This window comes from Podarcis melisellensis, assembly GCF_964234715.1.
Source record: "Podarcis melisellensis genome assembly, chromosome: 5".
Taxonomy (NCBI): domain Eukaryota; kingdom Metazoa; phylum Chordata; class Lepidosauria; order Squamata; family Lacertidae; genus Podarcis; species Podarcis melisellensis.
This window is the reverse complement of record NC_138537.1, coordinates 45,908,286-45,926,740: the sequence shown is the minus strand read 5'-3', so window position 1 is coordinate 45,926,740 and position 18,455 is coordinate 45,908,286. Positions and strand designations below refer to the sequence as shown.

The 18,455-nt window shown below is 41.5% G+C and overlaps 1 protein-coding gene across 1 annotated transcript in view; it reads right to left on the bottom strand.

Annotated features, from left to right (window-relative positions):
- Positions 1–18,455, bottom strand: part of SORCS3 (sortilin related VPS10 domain containing receptor 3) — a 399,928-nt gene that overhangs the window by 142,590 nt on the left and 238,883 nt on the right. Inside the window, exon 5 of the mRNA XM_081912026.1 lies at positions 11,654–11,727. Coding sequence (XP_081768152.1) covers positions 11,654–11,727 — 74 coding nt within the window. The remainder of the gene's footprint in view (positions 1–11,653; positions 11,728–18,455) is intronic.

Genomic DNA, 18,455 nt, shown 5'->3' with positions numbered 1-18,455 from the left:
GGTTGTTAGTCAACCGGTTCAAAAAAAAAAAAGAAGAGAGGCTTGCTTGCCAATTTGAGGCAAAAGCCCTCCTTTGAGAAAGTTTGGGTCAGGACTATTTCATTCCTGCCCTCCTGTGAATTTTTTAAAAAAAATCTTTCAGAAAATATTTTTTTTCTAAAATTATCTTTAAAATATTTACAAAGCTTATTTACTATTTTATTTATTTACTTTTCACCATCTATGTCTCAAGGCAGCTTGCAACAATAAAAAGTATGTAGTATACAAAATTTTAACCATAAACTAAACCTCAAGCATTTAAAGCGTCAAAAATTTAAACAAGAACATGAGAATTCTAAAGCATTGCAAAAGGATTCATGGAGCAAGGGCCTCACAAAATAAGATGGGTTTAACCAGGTGCCTGAAACAGGGTTGGTGCCTGTCTAACTTCTAGTGGGAGAGAGTTCTACAAAACTGAAGGCATGTGTTCTCATTGATATGAACCCTGCTTCTGGTCGGGGGGGGGGGGGGGACCACGGACAGTACCCTCCCAGATAATCTCAAGTGATCAACTTGGGCCATACAGTGGAAAGCATTCCTTAAAGTATAAGGAAGGCCTAGGTTTTTCAGGGCTTTGCACAACAGTAGAAGAACGTTGAATCTGGCCCAGTAGTAGATGGGAAACCCATGCAGGTATTTTAACACTGGTGTAAAGTTTTGGTGGTGTTCAGTTCCCATCACCAGTCTAGCTGCAGAATTATTTATTTATTTATTTATTTATTTTATTACTATTATTATTATTTATACCGTGCCCATCTAGCTAGGTTTCCCCAACCAGGTGGGCGGCTCCCAACAGAATATTAAAAACACGATAAAAGATTAAACATTAACAACTTCTGTAAACAGGGCTGCTTTCAGATATCTTCTACAAGTCAGATAGTTATTTCCTTGACATCTGATAGGAGCGCATTCCACAATGCAGGCGCCACTACTGAGAAGGCCCTCTGCCTGGTTCCCTGTAACCTCACCTCACAGTGAGGAAACTGCCAGAAGACCCTCAGAGGTGGACCTCAGTGTCTGGGCTGAGCGATGGGGGTGGAGACGCTCCTTCAGGTATACTGGACTGAGGCCATTTAGGGCTTTAAAGGTCTGCATCAACAATTTGAATTTTGCTCAGAAACGTACTGAGTGTTCATTCTGAGATACTTACAGAAGACTATTGAAGCAGAGCTCAAAGTGTGGCAGAATCATGAAATAACACAAGGGGAAATAAGAAAAGGAAACTGAGGACATCCACTTCTCCCTAGGTTTTTTGCCCATCTATGAATGATACTTCCCTCTCTCAAACCTAGTAGGTTCTGATCCAGCAGCCGAGAGAGAGAGAGACAGAGAGAGAGAGAGAGAGAGGGAGGGGGATTACATGTTCCTCCTCCTTCCAAATGAAACAAAAAGGCATAAAAGCACCAGTTTTTCCTCCGATCACACGCGTTTAATAAACCAGGTCCTGCATGCTTCATGACAAGTGAGATGCTAATTGGTCTTGACAGCCTTGCGGAGAAACAGACAGCAGATGAAACATGAAGGAGACCAGCAGTGAAAATTGAATTACAGGAATGGGTTCTCTTCTGAAGGGCATGGGAGCCACTTGTGAGGATCCACACAAGTATACAAGAAGTGAGAACTTCAAAGGCTGCAGAACTGTATGCAAAATTGATTGCCAATAAATGCCACTGAATACAGAGGATGTTGAGGAAGCACACAAAGGATGTGCGGTAAACTGGGCAAGGAAAAAACCCCACCCTAAAATTGACACCAAATAATTGATCCAAATAATATTTATTTTCCTCTGTACAACCAATACACTGTTGGTGGCAATAAAAAAGGTCAATAAAAAGAGAATTTCCTGGATACCAAGATACAGGTTTGGTAAGAACTCTTTGGTGAGAGAACCCCAGCAAAGATTTATAATCACAAAACATGCAAAGCATGGAAAAATAGGCTTTTAGACCTTTAAAATATGCCCTTCTAGGTTCGAAAAATTCCCTTAGCATAGAAAAAGACTACATGCTCGGTAAGTTAAAAACTGTTTACTTACAAACTCTTCAAAAGTCAGATTCATTTGCTTTTCCATACAGCATTCAGAAAACACATGCAATAAAACTTGGCTTAGCTACAGCGGTGAAAATTCCTAAATTATTGGTATAGGAACATAAGAAAGGCTTGTTAGAGCCATGCGATCTGAGCTGTAGCAACCAGCTCAAAGTCTTTACACATGCTGAGCTTCTCTGGAACAAAGGCTTAATTACCTAGACCTTCCCAAGGTAAGCCAAACCTGGCAAGACAGCTTACTCTATGATTTTAAGCCCTTAATTAGACTTAAGCATGTTGGTTATACGAGGCTGGTTATCCCACATATTACAGCATTCCTGCTGCCCACCCACCAACAGAAGCATTTTGGTTTTCCTTAAGCATGTGCTTGCACGAACAATTGTAACTCTTGAAGGTGATGGCTATGGACATGGCTGCCAGAAATCCCCAGACTTAAAAGAGCTGTAAATGGCATCATCACAATCAGAGACAGGCTACTTGCCATTTTGGTGAGTGACTGGTTCACACATGCATTTGCTTGTATGCGGGTACATCCAAAGAAGGCTGGTATAATGGGAGATGCAGGGTTCAGGTCATGGGAGATTAAAGGAGTACATAGGTGAAATGATGTACAGCTATGGTAGCATGTTACCAATTGTGGGATCACTCAAGAGGATGTAGTCTGACCAAATCTAGTCTTTTGTTGGCTGCAATGCATATTGGCTTCCTTATTTACATAACTGGTAGCAAAAGCACCAAAAAAAGATGATATAGCAAATGGTCAACAGCAGCAGCAAATCAAGGGTCATTTGGTTCAGAGATCTGGGTTTCCCTTACTCCAAACGCCCTTGAAGGTGGACTTGATGGGGCTCCCATGGCCTTCTTTGGCTCTCCTCTTATGGTCAGCCCTGCTAGAGTGTTTCAGACTCTGCTCTCCCATAAGAAGACGACAGAAGAGATATTAAGCCCATTCACTGTCTCTCCTTTTCCTTCTTGCCACTTGGGCTTTCTTCTGTGCTGGCAAGGCCCCATGTGCCCACCTAGGTCAGTGGTCTCATTTGGCCGTGGGTGGCCAAGGTCCCACCAACTAGGGATGGGTAAATCCTCAAATTTCCCCTTCTCTGTTTCTCATGCTTCCACATTTCTACATCAACTTGTGATTATTTCTTTTTTTAAAAAAAGTCCTCTTGAAAATTCATCAGGATATCAGTGCAAATTTGTCCTAATATACACATATTTATTTGGAATTTTGTCTAATATATGCAATTTTGCCAAACAATTTCCCCCAAAATAAAGCATTTTGTACACTTTCTTCACTACATTCACTAATGCTATTTTCACTAGTTTGCCGTAAACATCTTGTAGGCCACTGTGAGAACAGGATGCTGAGACCAGATAGATGATTGGCCTGATCCAGCAGGCTCTTCTCATGTTCTTATGCTCCCACCAAGAAAAAGAAAAATAAAAACTTCTGAAAAAGAAATAACTTTTTTCTAGGAAGTTTATTTCACTTAGACAGTTTAGAAGCAGAAATGTCAAGAATTTCTTCAAGAGCACACTAAATGTCAACAGTGTGAGGGTGTCGGTGCAGCTCTTTTCACAAGCACTTAAAGGAAAGGTCAGGCATGAAGCCAAAGGCCATCATGGAAACTTGGTTGTCTGCGCTTTTCAGCAGAGGTCAGCTATGACTAAGAGTTAGTGAAATGCTTCTGTGTGGTGCTGCGTAGCAATAAGTAGGAAGTGAACTATGAAGGAAAGAGGAGACTGAAAACTAACAGCATAGTAAAAGGTGAGTGGCTATGAAGGAACAGACATTCTGAGAGATGTGTGCTCTTCCAAAATACCTTTGTACTTCTCCTGAATCCCTGGTTGATTTGCGGACTTTACTTCCACATGCTGCTGAACTACCACTCTCTCAACCAATTTTGTGCTTGTCCATATAACCCTACTGTGTAACAGTTGCTACTTACCACAGCTACTATTATGCCATAAGACCCACTGTCCTATAATATCACATATGGTATGTACAGTTGTTTATGGTTTCATATTATTTTTGCTCTAAAATGTATGAGATCATGATGTTGTATTTATTTGCATTACTTAGAGCTTTAAGTACTGATGAAGCCCAGGACAGTGAAACAAGGCCAATATTCCGGAAATCCTTATCTAGACTCTGTGTAAGGATTTTGTGGAACTGTAACAACTTTTCATGTGGATTTTTTGGACTTTACGAACAGACAGATGGAATAGACACCATTACACGGATGGACTTATGCATGAATTGACTAAAGAATGATCTGATCCACTGGGTCTTCTGCTTTGTTCGTTTGTTGAACTTTATGAGTTACTTCCGTTGAAATTTATAATTTGATATTATGAACAGTATACCTTATTTATTTAAGAACACAGCTGGTTACGTCTCGTGTGTTTATTGAGCATGCTTTACGTGACCATAGGTTTGTTTGTTGTTGTTGAACTACAACTCTCATCAGCCCCAGCAAGCATGGCCAGTGGCTAGGAATGATGCGAGTTATAGTTCAGCAGCTTCTAGAGCATAAAAGGTTCCCTAGAACAGCTATAGCTGTTATGTTTTAAATAAGAAGGTATAAGTTAATTCTGCTTTTCCACCAAATGGAACCACAATGTGCCTAACAAGGAGCTAAAATAAATTGGTATGGATTCTAACTAGCCTTTTGCCAGCAAGAGCATCCTTTGAGCAGGATTATACCCATGAGAAGCTCACATCAGTGGAAGGAAGCAACTTTCACTGATCTCATAATCTTTTTGCAGCCCCATGCTTCAGAGGGTTGTGGGGTCATTGAGAGAAGCATGAAAAGCAGTGCAAAGGGCTGCAGGGGGTTTCTGTTAAAAATGTGTCCCTGCTTCCACCACCAGCTCCCTCCACTGGTTCTCAGTTCTGTCCATGAATGCAAGGAGTTGTTCCATCCACAGAACCTAGCTGGAATCCAAGCCATGACTATCACAAAATAATAAAACAAATTTAAAAGAAAAGCAGACATCCAACTGAGCACTAGTAGTAAACTCATGCAACTTAAGATATATCCAAAACCTTCTGAACTAAACATTTGAAAAGGAGGAGTAATTCAGCCTCAGCCAACCACAGCCACCAATGTCACCACTGAGAAGGCTGATATTGTGTGCAAGACAAATAGGTAAAATAGCAGGGACTCCTTAGATAATGTCCAGATGTATGAATAGGATGATACAGGAGAAGAGACTCCATAACTGAATGGTGGCCCATGGCCTAAAACTGCAAATAGGTGGGCAAAATCTAGTCAAGTGAAGCTTTGCTAAGCACAGAACTAGCTATAATGGCCCCTTCTAGCTGTAAAGAAGCTGAGCACTTTTCTGAGTTTTGGGTCAGCAAGTAGATCAGGCTTCCTCAATCTCGGCCCTCCAGATGTTTTGAGACTACAATTCCCATCAGCCATGAATACTGGTCCTGCTAGCTAGGGATCATGGGGGTTGTAGGCCAAAAACATCTGGAGGGCCGAGTTTGAGGAAGCCTGAAGTAGATATCTCTTAACTGATTGGCAGCTTCCAAAGCTCAGTCCTACTTCAGATGACTTCTGCAGCATCAGCCTCGGGGGGGGGGCTACCTTACCTAGCAGCAGTGGATCCTGACTCCCTGTCAGTCTACGACTTTCAACAATTCTCCAAAAAGCAACAAAAATCCTAAATGTTCATCTTTCAATGGACCATTGGCCATGCTGGTTGGCGCTGATGGGTGTTCAGCCACAGGTTCCCCATTCTTGACCTATGAACAAATCCATAGCACATCCCTTATGCAGACAGGTGTCATTCAACAGCTTGTTACCACTGCTGATGCTATTGAAGTCTAAACAATGCAACTGCCAGTTCAATTGTTTCTCTGCACAGCTATAAAATAGAGTGATTTCTCATCTACAGTACTGTCAAAATCGTCTATGGAAAGAAGTAGTTGATTGGAAACTCACATAACCTACTTTACTTAAAAGAGCTGTGGTGTATCCCGGTTTCCGTCTCTGAAGTTCTCCCATAGCCTCATGTCTCCTCTGCTTAATGATGGCAAAATTAAACTAAGCTCCTTCTAAAGAGGAGGCTCTGGGGAATATCAGGAAACAAAAGGACAGGAGTTTCAATTCTCTCTTCTTGCTGAGAATGGATTCTGCCTCATATAACTGCTGATGTATAGTCATCTTAAAAGAGTTTGTTAATTTCCAATGGGGAAAAGGCATAAAAGACGAATCTCCTTATCTTTAATGGAATGTTACTGAGCTATACAAAATGGCTCACATTCAAAACAAGTGGGGAAGTGTCTTGTCTGTTTTGCCATGATAAGAGACTGTGTTTAGTACACAGCATGCAATCTGCTAAATGTGAGAGTGGTTTAAACTTAATGACAGAGAAAGCTTCCAAATGTCTTGGGGCATCACTTGCTTAAAAAATAATCATAATCATCAGACTATCTTTAAAAAAAAAAAAGGCATATCAGACGTTGCCACATAAAGGACTGGTGCATTAAACATTGCTCGTGCTTTGTCTTTCAAAGCCAAGAGTCCCTCCTGCTAATTTTGGGAATGGGTGAAAATCATGAGGGCTCAAAACATGTTGCACATCGACTGTGTTTTGGCATGCATAAGCCTCAGACTCATGTGCTCCTACCTCCCCACTCTTCCCCCTTCATGACTGTGAGGAGACTAGAAGCACATACTCCATTTTCAGCCAACCATGGTTTGTTGTTACATCGTTGCCTGGTTTATTAAACCAAGCCTGCTTCAAAGTATGGTTAACAATCCTGGCTTGTTTCAATATACTGTAGGTAACAATAGCCACAGTTCTGGTCTGGACATGACAACCACCTGTGGATACTGTGCAAATTTATTTACTATAATTACAACATGATGAAGTCATGCCAAAGTTCAACGCATTCAAGGAAAAGAATCAAGGTCAGCTTTGGTTGATTAATCTTGGTACTATCTGAACCTTACAATGATCCAATAAAAAAGCTGTCATAATAACTGCAGAAAACTCACTCTGAATTGTGGGGAAAGGATGGAAGAATAAAAAAATAAGATATCAACTGATGGCTGAACTTCCCCTGAAAATCCCCAGAAATTAGGGTGGGGAAATGCATCCCCCAAAAAGAGCACAAAAGGAATACATATTTACATATGCTCATTCACATGTAGAAATGTAAATTTAGAAATAATTATTATAAACCAGTACATCTCATCATAGCGGGAAAGACTGTGGCCAGGTAACTTGTCTGCTTGCTTACTCTGCTGTCCAGATGCTAACTGGATGGTGGGCATTTTCAAGGCCTCTGTTTTCTCTTTTTATTGTTCTTTTTCAATCCTTAAGCTGGTCTTGGACCAGACAACCCTGTCGAACAGAGGACTGTCTCCTGAAAAAGGTGGGTTTTGGTCACCTTGTCTGAAAAATACCTGTAACCTAAACTGTGTTATTTCCTCCCTGTCTCTTTCTGCTAGCCCTCCACCATCTTTTTCTAAGCATTATGCCAATCAACACTCTGCTAAAGTCAAACAAGGACAGATTAACATCATTATTTCCTGTAGGCCTTGGGAGGAGAGGAAACTAGGTCTCTGCCCACTTTCAGCAGCTACCACTCAGCTCTGATCATCGGGTCAACAAGAAATGAAAATGAGCCAGAGTGGAATACAAAGTTAGAAGCAGTTTGTGAACTGAAATTGTTCACATACCTGGTCTTCCAACCCACTAAATTCAATTTCCAGCACACAATGAAATGAGTGGGAGGAGAATCATTCCATTCTGTGCTTAATATCAACCCAGTCTGTGCAAGTCTAGCCCAATTGTTTCACTGCGTTGGCAAGAGATATTGCTTCACATTCACTGAATGCCTGAGCCAGATTTTATGAGGTTTATCTTTGACAGAAGAATACGATATTTTAGGGGGAATAATTTTCCTGATTTTAAAACAGGATTTCCCTAGATATATATTTTTTCAGGCGTGGGGAGCGAGTGATCACACAAGGCTCCACACATACCTAAAAATCATCTTCCTTCACCTGGCATTGACCCTGAAAAAGTTATCAGCCAGCAACCAGACTGGCTGATCCAGAATATATATTCTATACCCAAGCCTTCTTACATCTGTAACCAATAAAGCTGTGGCTATTTCAATACCAGGTTGATATTTAGAAAAATATCAAAACAGAAAGAAAGGTGTCTCAGGAAAGAGATAGACTCGTGTTCTTTGCAAATATGCAAAATTGTCCATACATTTTAAAAAATTGCACTTACATAATTTTTGGAATGCAACTAAATTTCGCAGTTCAACATTTTGTATAGCTGTAAAGCAAGGCTTGAAGTTCAACAAACATTGTTTGCATTCATCTGGTGGGATTACAAAGCTATTTTTGTCTTTTGCTTAGTAAGGACAGAGAAAGGGTATGGAGGAGTTGCAAAAATGGGCAATGCAAGGGATTTTTTAAAAAAAAATAAAACAAAAATCCCTTGAGAGCCAGTAGTACTTTAGATTTAACACATCGCAAAGGAGGCATGGGATCAGAGACACTCTGGCTTTCAACCTTCATAGCTGTTTTTCTTTATTGGAGCTGTTTATATTGAAAGTTAAGTTACCTGCTATCAGGAAAAGGAGAAGGCTGTATGCCCTAGCCTTACTATGATGCTAAACTCACACAGGTGCTTATCTCAACAGTCTTTTAAACATCTTTTTACCTTGATGCTTTGTTACCTAGGCTGCAGTGCTTTGCTGGCTGGCTGCATACTTGTAGGTGCAGCAGCCACTTAAAGGAGGTGATTTGCATTTCAGAGCAATATGCAAAGACTGATTCTCTACTTCTCTTGTCAAGAAATGGGAGTGGAATTCACTAAATATAGCTGTAGACGAGGTGGACGGGGACATATTTATCCCTCTTTCAAGTTCAGGCCTGGGGGCCAAATGCAGCCCTCAAGCCCTTTTCTGTCTGGCCATCTAGACTCTCACTAGGTCATGCCACTGCCAAGGCCACACACACCCCAGCTTTGCCCTACATTCTCCAGGCAAGTGCTTTTGCCAGGCTGCAATGTGTCCTTGAGCTGTGTTAATGTCTACTGCTTTCCTGGAAGGAGAGAAGTTTTAGTATGAATTAGCAGGAGAAGTGGCACTCTGGGCTCTTAAATTTCAGCAGCAGTGTGATGCAAAAATACAGTGCTCCCTGCCTTTTGTGGTCCATTCTAATGCATTGTTTTGGTGCCCTCTACAACATGGTGCCCAGTGTGACCGCACTAGTTGCCCCACTCTAAAACTGCCATTGGCAGGAATGGTCACTGAGCAGGAACACACCTGCCCTCCTAGCAGAAGACTTTTCATTGGTACTCTTAGTTGATGAGTCAATTCATATTCCTGAATGTCTTAGTGTATGTTTACCCTTGCCAATACTTTCTCAGCAGCAGAATAGAATCAAGGATCTTCCCTAGTTCTATTCGCATTGACTATGAGATAGATGAATCCACGTGCACTTTTGCCCAACTGATAGGACATGAGAGGAAAAAAATAGAGGCAATTATGCAGCAGAGAGGAAAACAGAAAGAGACATTGTTATAAAGTAGGTTGTCCCGTAACCTCTTAACTTGAGCATAGGGTGCTCATTTTCTCCCTTTTAACATCACCCCTTGGGAATCAGTATGTTATAACATGTCACTAACAGAATTAGGAAAATAGCTTGACTGATGTGTTTGGAAATGCACAGTTTCCTCTCCCTACAGGGTAGAGGACATTTTCACTTGGTTGCAAATTTAATAAGATGCTGGGAAATGACAGATAGCATAAACGATGAGCTAACTATAGACTCAAGGGAGTTGTGGAGGAGGAAGAATCTTTTCAACTCAGCCTACCAACCATCATCTCAAGACGAGAATATGGATTTGTTTGTTGGCTGTTTCCAAAAGGAACTAGACAACAAAGTAGAGATGCTTCTGAAATTCCAATAACCCAAGTTCCTCCCAGTTTCCAGAAATTCCAAATTACATTGGTCTTATTTCTAAAGCCGAACGAATTATCTTAGGAATTAGTCAGTTTCTTGCTTCTGAATTCAGTACTGAGACCTATGCTGGCCCAGTATGCCATATATTTCAGTTGCCTCTGTTCAGTTGTTTCATTTCCTGTCCTGTACATTTACAATATGCATATGCACTTTGGTAAAGCATTTGAAAAAACACAATCTTTGTGTGAACATACATGTTGCATGTGTGTATAGCATCACAACAGAGCTGTCTTGATGTAACTGCACATCTTTCTCTTGGTGTTTTAACAGTGTGTAGGAGTAAATATATTTTGTCTGTTACAGTTATAACCCATCCTTCCTCCAAGAAGCTCAAGGTGGCACACAGAGTTCTCCTCCCCATATCACAACAACTCTGTGAGGAAGGTTAGGCTGAGAGTGAGTGACTGGCCCAAGGTCACCCAGTAAGATTCATGGCTGAATGGGGATTTGAACCCTGGTCTCCAAGGTCTGAGTCCAGCACTCTAAGCACTACACTACTATGGCTCTCAGTGTGTGCATATGTATGTATCAATATCACGCTGCACAACATGATTCCCTTTTTACAATATTTTACCAATCAAAAGACACAGAGCAGTTCCAAAATAGGTCAGACTTATTCCCAAATATATAGGAACTAGTACACAACCCTTTTGAGCATATCTTTTTTTTGGGGGGGAGGGCAGGATTTGGGATTAGAACAGTAGGATCAGAATTAAGGTGGGGGTGGAAACACTTCAAGTTATACAAATATAACACTAATTAAGGACAGTGGCAATGCTGAGCATATGTTTAAATTAGAGTTGTCTATTAACATCATGATTTGGTTGGACCCCAATTTGGCGCATCAGAAAGCAATTTGCCTCAGACCAAGGTGCTTTATAAAATGTCCAATATGGCTTGAAGTCCATCAAAGTTTATTTTATTATCATCCCTACCCCATTACCCCCCCCCCATTGTTTTCTGTTTTACAGAAGTGGATGAAATTTTCAGGCAGACTAGACTGCCCAGATAAATCACTCCATGTTACAAGCAAAATAGATCAACTATCTGAGTAAAATCATTCCTTCTGATTACAAGCTAGACCTTTCAGCCACAACAGAGCTGTTCCTCCAGCATCTCTTCTAGTGTTTGTTTTGCCTATCCTCATCACCCCACATTTGCATTAGGGCATTGTGTTAAGCTTAGATACATTATTTTTGCTGTCAGTAGACACTTGTCTAGCTCACTGATGTGCTTGAGGGATCCCCTCTTGAACATGTGCCACCTTGTACAGATCCTCAGCCTCTGACAAACCAAAATCCTTTTGAGGCACCCCACTTTGCTTCAGATTTTGGGATTTATTCAAATCCAATGTAGATACGTAGCTGAAATTTCTCCTACTTAAAATGATGACACTGGAAATTGCTTAACTTTGGTTTGATGTTGCAGTGATTCTAAGAATGAGTGAAGAAACCATTTGGAATGAAGACCATCAGTTTCAAAATGTGTGCTTTGTTACTGATCCTAGCTAGGCCATCCATTATTATGCAGTTATAATATAATGGGAGGAAACTCACCAGTAAAATCTGTTCGGAGTAATCCGTTCATGCATAATCTGCCATCTTCTTCCAAAATCCATAGAGCTATAAAGCTGAAATACAGAAAATCCAATTAGTGAGTCTGTAACATGCAATAAAGTGACACATGGCCACTGTTGATGAAACAAGTTTGATCCTCCTAACATAATAATAATAATAATAATAACCTGTTTTGTATTCAGTCCCAGCATGAGGTTCTTGCTAGAGTTCTAAGAAGAGAATCATTCACAATGTGCTCAAGTTCTGAATGTGCATTTTGAGGCCAGGCTGTTTTATGCAAAGTGTTTCCATGGTGTGGAAACTGCACTTTGACCTTAGTTTCCCACCATCAGAATTCCATGAGATTTAACCTTTGTTACATGTCCTAGTCCTAGAGTTATGGTCCCTGGAAGGGGGGGTGTCATATCTTAGTGGAGATGTGCCTTACCTGGGAGCTGAATTTCTCCATATATGAGAAATATTAGACTGCAGAAGTAGATTTGGGTTTTGTTACTCAAAGCGCACATATATGGGCTTTAATGGAGGTAATCATCCTCTTATTAGACTTGTGTTAAACAATTCATTATTTTATCCTTAACTGTATGCCCTGCTTTTCAGTATGAAATAACACCCGAAGAGAAGAAGAAAATCAAATACACATCAAAACAACCATACACAATAAAAATGATCAAATATAATAAAAAACAAACACAACAGGGACAATTCCAAAGCAGAACAACCAGCCACATAGTGGGAAAACTAAACCTTTCAAAAGCCTGCAAAAACAAAAGCTATTTCATAGCAGCTAGAAAGCCAGGAGTGATGGATCAGCTGATCATCCTACAGGGGAAGAACTCCGGAGCCTGGATGCAAAGGCTGGGCTGAACACCTCCTCTTCCAAACACCAAGCCTCCAATGGCAGGGAGAGGCGGGCTGTGTACGCGTTACCAGCTTAATGCATAGCTAGGGTGTTCTTTTTCTCAGTTCAGATGGAAGCTGGTTTGGGGAGGGGAAAGACATCACAAGCAGTATTTAATATGAAATGACAGGACAGATACTGATTATGGCTAATGTTGTGTGGATGCTACCTTCCAAACCAGTGGAAGGAGCACTCTGAGTAAACACAAATATGTATGCAGCTGCAGAGGAATTGAGTTTTGTGTTTCTTGGTTTGTTTGGGGTGGGGTGGGGCTTTAGGATAGCCTAACTCCAGACCATGTTCAGTAACAAGAGCTCAACTTTGGTTACCTTCAGAAAAGCATTACAGTGGTACCTTGGGTTACATACGCTTCAGGTTACAGACGCTTCAGGTTACAGACTCCGCTAACCCAGAAATAGTACCTCGGGTTAAGAACTTTGCTTAAGGATGAGAACAGAAATTGTGCGGCGGCAGCGGCAGGAGGCCCCATTAGCTAAAGTGGTGCTTCAGGTTAAGAACAGTTTTAGGTTAAGAATGGACCTCCGGAATGAATTAAGTACGTAACCAGAGGTACCACTGTATTGGTGTGCTACAATACTTAATAGGTATGAAAGAATGGGGGGGGGCCTGCAATGTACATTTAAAGCAGTATCATGCCACTATGAATAACTATGGCTTCCCCCAAAGGATCCTGGGAACTGTAGTTTGTTAAGGGTGTTTAGGCAAGTTAGGATACCCTTATGCCTTTCACATTCTCAGAATGACTTAACAATCAATCCCTCTTCCCAGGGAACTATGAAAACTGTAGCTCTGTGAAAGCTCTTAATAAGTGGCAGTTCCCAGGACCGTTTGGAGGAAGCCATGATTGTTAAAAATGATATGGTACTACTCTAAATACATAGTGCAGATGGGGCTTCATTCCTGTACAGATCTACAGAACGCTTGGTGCATCACTTGTAAGAATCCAGCAATACTTGTGGTACACAAATGCTGTGGATTAGATATCACTTGGCAGCAACAATGTCGCTTTTTTCCCACAGGCGGCTGAATATCATCAAGCACAGAGGCTGCTATTTGGCTTCAGTTATTTCCATTTGGCTCACATAAGTACTTTAAAAAAGAAAAGAAAAGAAAAAAGTTTCTTAACAGCTGTAGATGTGGCCAGCTCAGAAGCAGTAAGCCCCTTTCATTGCAGTTAGTCATGTGCCCTACGGTTACTCGCTCAAAAGCATCCTTCTGCCTATCATTGCAGGAGCCAGACCAGCTGCTGAGCAGTCCCCCCCCCCCCCTTCTTCATATTAGATCTCAGGCTGACTGATGGTAGACGAATTAAATTGAACTTGTAGCCTTTAGGCGGATTCAGATAAAGAGATAAGAAGGAGACTTTTCATTTGAGGGTGCTGGGCTTTTCTTCCATTCTTTCTACCAGTCCCCTTTGAATTTCTACTGAAATCAGATAATCAAGAGAAGCAGCAGTTACACTGCACAGATATTAAGGTTGGGTGGGGGGAGCAGGGAAGAAGGTCCCTTTAACCCCACTTTGTTTCATCGCAGCTTGACGACAATTAATCATGGATGCAAATATAAAGGTCAATTACACATTACTTAAAGAAAGCCAATAAACTAAAGGCTTCTGCAAGCATAAAAGCTGAGTGCACATGTGCCTTCTGTTCACCTTGCTTTCGGGGCCCAGAGGAGATGTCAAATGCAGCCAGGAGAAATATAGATGGCATTAGAAAGCCATTTGCTCTTGGAAGGTGTGCAGGGTGCAGGAATGAAAGCTGGTTCATTGTGAAGCCTGCTTGTAATTCTGAGATGCTGTTTTCCCAGTTTCTTTCAAGAGAACATTATTAAAAATTCCATCCTCTCAATGACAGAATATGCTGATCTTATGTAAGTGCAGTGCCACACTGAGTGGCTGGTGTCAACACAGCTACAACAGCATGCTGTCACTTTCAAGTCTTTTATAGCAGCTTACTACTATTTCTTATGCATTGCTGAGACAAGCTCAGCGCGAACCTAGTTGTGGACCCTTTCTACAATAGAGAGCAGGTTCATACACTCTCAGTCCTTACACCTGCTGGAGTCCATATGTTGAAATAAGGGCTTATGAACACAGAACCCAGCAGATACCAGTTGGATCCATGCAGTTGTTACTTCTTGATTCTGAAAGACAGCAATCATGCATTTCAGACTTATGCACTCTTGATTCTGCACCCCTAGGCACAAGAGACATCCATAGTACAGAGATGAGTTGGATGTTCCACTAAGGATGTCTGGCAGGAAGGTACGTTCTCTGTTTCTTACTCATGTAGGCTCATCTGAGCAGGGCTCTATGTCACTGATTATGTCAATGATTATGTCAGGAAACTTCTGGCCCTCCCGGTATTGTTGGACCATAAACTCCCACCATGCTTGACCATGGGCCATGCTCACTAGGGCTCATAGAAACTGAAGCCCAACAGCATCAGGAGGGCCACAGGCTATATACGATGGTTGAAATGCCATTTGGAGGATGCCACATAGGTGGCTTTTCCTATAGGGCCACCAGTGTTGTATTCCCTTTCTGTGTTGCAAACAATGCTGTGCACCATCATTCAGTGACTTAACTTGCAAATGGTGGCTGTTGTTAGGGAAGCAACTTCAACCCATTACACCATGTCTGTTCATCATAACAGTCATGTTGTTGCAGTGCTGTAGGTTGCAACGCTGTATGGATGCAGCAGTTGCTGCATTCCATCCTTACTATTTCATTCGTGATCATTCTTTAGCTACCTAAAGAATCAGTCTGCTGGGAATGGCAAAGAGCAAATTCTCTCTCTCTCTCTCTCTCTCTCTCTCTCTCTCTCTCTCTCTCTCTCACACACACACACACACACACACACACACACACACACACACCAAGCAGGTACTACAGTTGAATAAAATCACAGCAATTCCATGGATTTAGATTATTAATTGATAGCTGTAGTTCTAATGTGACAAATATCATCTGCCCCTGTATCCCTTGGATAGTATTTTTTCAAACTGGTGATTCTCAGGTCACTTATTCCAGAGTGAGAAATACAGAGTAGGTTTTAAAAAAATAATTAAAGAGCTTCCAAAATGTAGAGCTACTTTTCAAATGTAGCTATGGATCCAGATTGCAAATATTTATACCAAAGAAGTCTTCTGTGCATCTTCAAAGCTTGCTTGATTTATTTTCAAATTACTACTTGTCTCTTGTTTGTCATGCTGCACTACCAACAAAGCTGTTACACCTGGTTTTACAATGATGATAGTAAGAGTCACTTTTTATTTTCCTTGTCTGCATTAACCCCATATCCTTAAGCTTCCATCCCACTATGTGATATCAAGCTAATTGCTCAGCCTTAGTTTTCTAGAGAAGATCAGCCAAAACTGGGGGCATGTGAACTTAGTTTTTCATCACCCACCATGGATTTGGAGGGAAGTCAAATTATATAAATGATAAATGAGTTGTTAACTTCAAATCTCCCATGCCCAGATGTTTGTGAATGTTTCAAGCTGATAACTATGGTCTGTGAGACTTGATTGTGTTCCAGATTGGCAGCGGGTCAAAAAAATGTTTAAAGTCGATTCTTCCCAGGTATAGTGGTACCTCAGGTTAAGAACTTAATTCATTCCGGAGGTCTGTTCTTAACCTGAAACTGTTCTTAACCTGAAGCACCACTTTAGCTAATGGGGCCTCCTGCTGCCACTGCGCCGGTGCTGCTTGATTTCTGTTCTCATTCTGAAGCAAAGTTCTTAACCCAAGGTAATATTTCTGGGTTAGTCGAGTCTGTAACCTGAAGTGTATGTAACCCGAAGTACCACTGTATTTACTAAAATTCCCTAATATGGATGGTATTTCATTGACAACCACATTCTGTTCCTCCAAAAATGAAACTCCCATCAAGCAAACATCAGAGTGAGAGCCAGTGAAAGAGTGAGAAGCTAGGCTGAGCCATTCAGGAAATCTTAGAAGGCATCAGCCACTCTCAGTTTGACATCTAATCCAACTTCATATGCCTTTTCCCATCTAAAGTTGTTGTCAGGACCTCATCAACTCAGGTTTGCTCTGTGGTGACCACATTTCAACTGGAGTAGGAACAACAACAACATTTATATGTCACCCACTCTGGACAGCTTCCAACAAATTAAAGCACAGCAAGACATAAAACTTTAAAAACTTCCCTGTCTTCAGATGTCTTCTAAAAGTCAGATAATTGTTTATTTCCTTGACATCTAATGGGAGGGCATTCCACAGGGCAGGCACGACCACTGAGAAGGCCCTTTGCCTGGTTCCCTGTAACCTCTCAATGAGGGAACCTCCAGAAGGCCCTCAGAGCTAGATCTCAGTGTCTGGACTGAATGATGCGGGTAGAGACGCTCCTTCAGGTATGCAGGGCCAAAGCCTTTTAAGGCATTAAAGGTCTGCCCCAACATTTTGAACTGTGCTCACAAACATACTTGGAAGCCATGCCTCCTGTCCATCATTGCACTGACCTTTCTCGGTGGGCTGAGGGGCAGCTCACAATATTGTACTGGCTGCTTTAGCTTCTTCCTTCCCTATGCAGGTGCCCCCACTCCCCTGAAAAATGTTGCCCTCCCCTTCACATACACAACAATACAATACAGTTATGTTGTGTGGAAAGAAGTCCAAGTGCATTGCATTACCCATTTGCTTAGGCAGTGTGGGGAAACTCCACCGTGCTGCAAGAAGGCCTTCTGGCATCCTTACAGCACCAGAAGACAGGGAGTGCCCCCATGTTGCCTAGGCAACCAGGTGACTTCTGTATTTGCCTCTTCTGTGTCATTTGGAAAGATGGTTAGGGTTTCTTGGTTACCTAGGCAATGTCACCTAGGTATTTCCCTGCAATGCCACCTAGGTGTTTCCCTGCTTTCCTCTGAACCTGTGAAGAAAAGCCTCAGCAGAGGGCTGGAAGACAGGGATGTGCTGGAAGATGGGGCTGTGTCCCCAAAGTCCCTGAGGTAGAGAACTTGTGGCCCTTCAGAAATGGACTGCAACTTCCATCATTCCTTATTATTGGCTGTGCTGGTTAGAGAGCTGGTTTTCTAGGCTTAGAAATACAGAAAAGTTCATTTCCCCTTCTTTTTGCCAACAGGTGAATTTTGTCCGTTTTCCTATGACACTCCTGAAATATCAGCTAAAGCAAGGGCAGAGTTTCATGATCTGCAAACAAGACTGTGGAGTTAGGGGATTATTTCCACTCAATCTTATAAAACCTCTTAGTCTCATCTACAATACAACTTAATTTTCTTGGTGCAGTGATGGTTTCACGTTTGCTACATCATTATATACAAGCACATTAGCTGGACACATACAGTGTTGCTTTCATTCCCTGCCCATAACTTTCCCATAGGCATCTGATTTGCCACAATTGGAATCTATCTGCATATTTTAAAACCTTTATCCACTAACATGCAAGCATTTCCTAATTTTATTGCCTAGATTCTATAGTTGAAAGGTGGATTCTGTGATGTATAAAGCAATCATTATCAGCAACATGAAGATTTTTAGATCCCCTGTCAATGCATGTTTAATTCATTTTTCCTTTCAGTCTAATCAGCACATGGGAAGGGAGTGAAATAGCTAAGCAAAGTAACTAAGCATTTGATCTTCCTCTCCACATGACTCTGTCTCTTCCCCAACTATCTCCTTCCCAGTTAAAAACACCATATGGCCATGTCTGCCACAGGGGGCACCGGTGATTTTAATCAGTTCCATCAACTCTCCGAGCAGGTTTGATGGGGCAAAGCTGTTGTGAACCAGCATGCCAAAAAAATACATTCCTTCCATCTAATACAGGAAAGACCAATATTCCCCTTGGGGCACTCAAACACTGTCCTTCATTTGCCTAG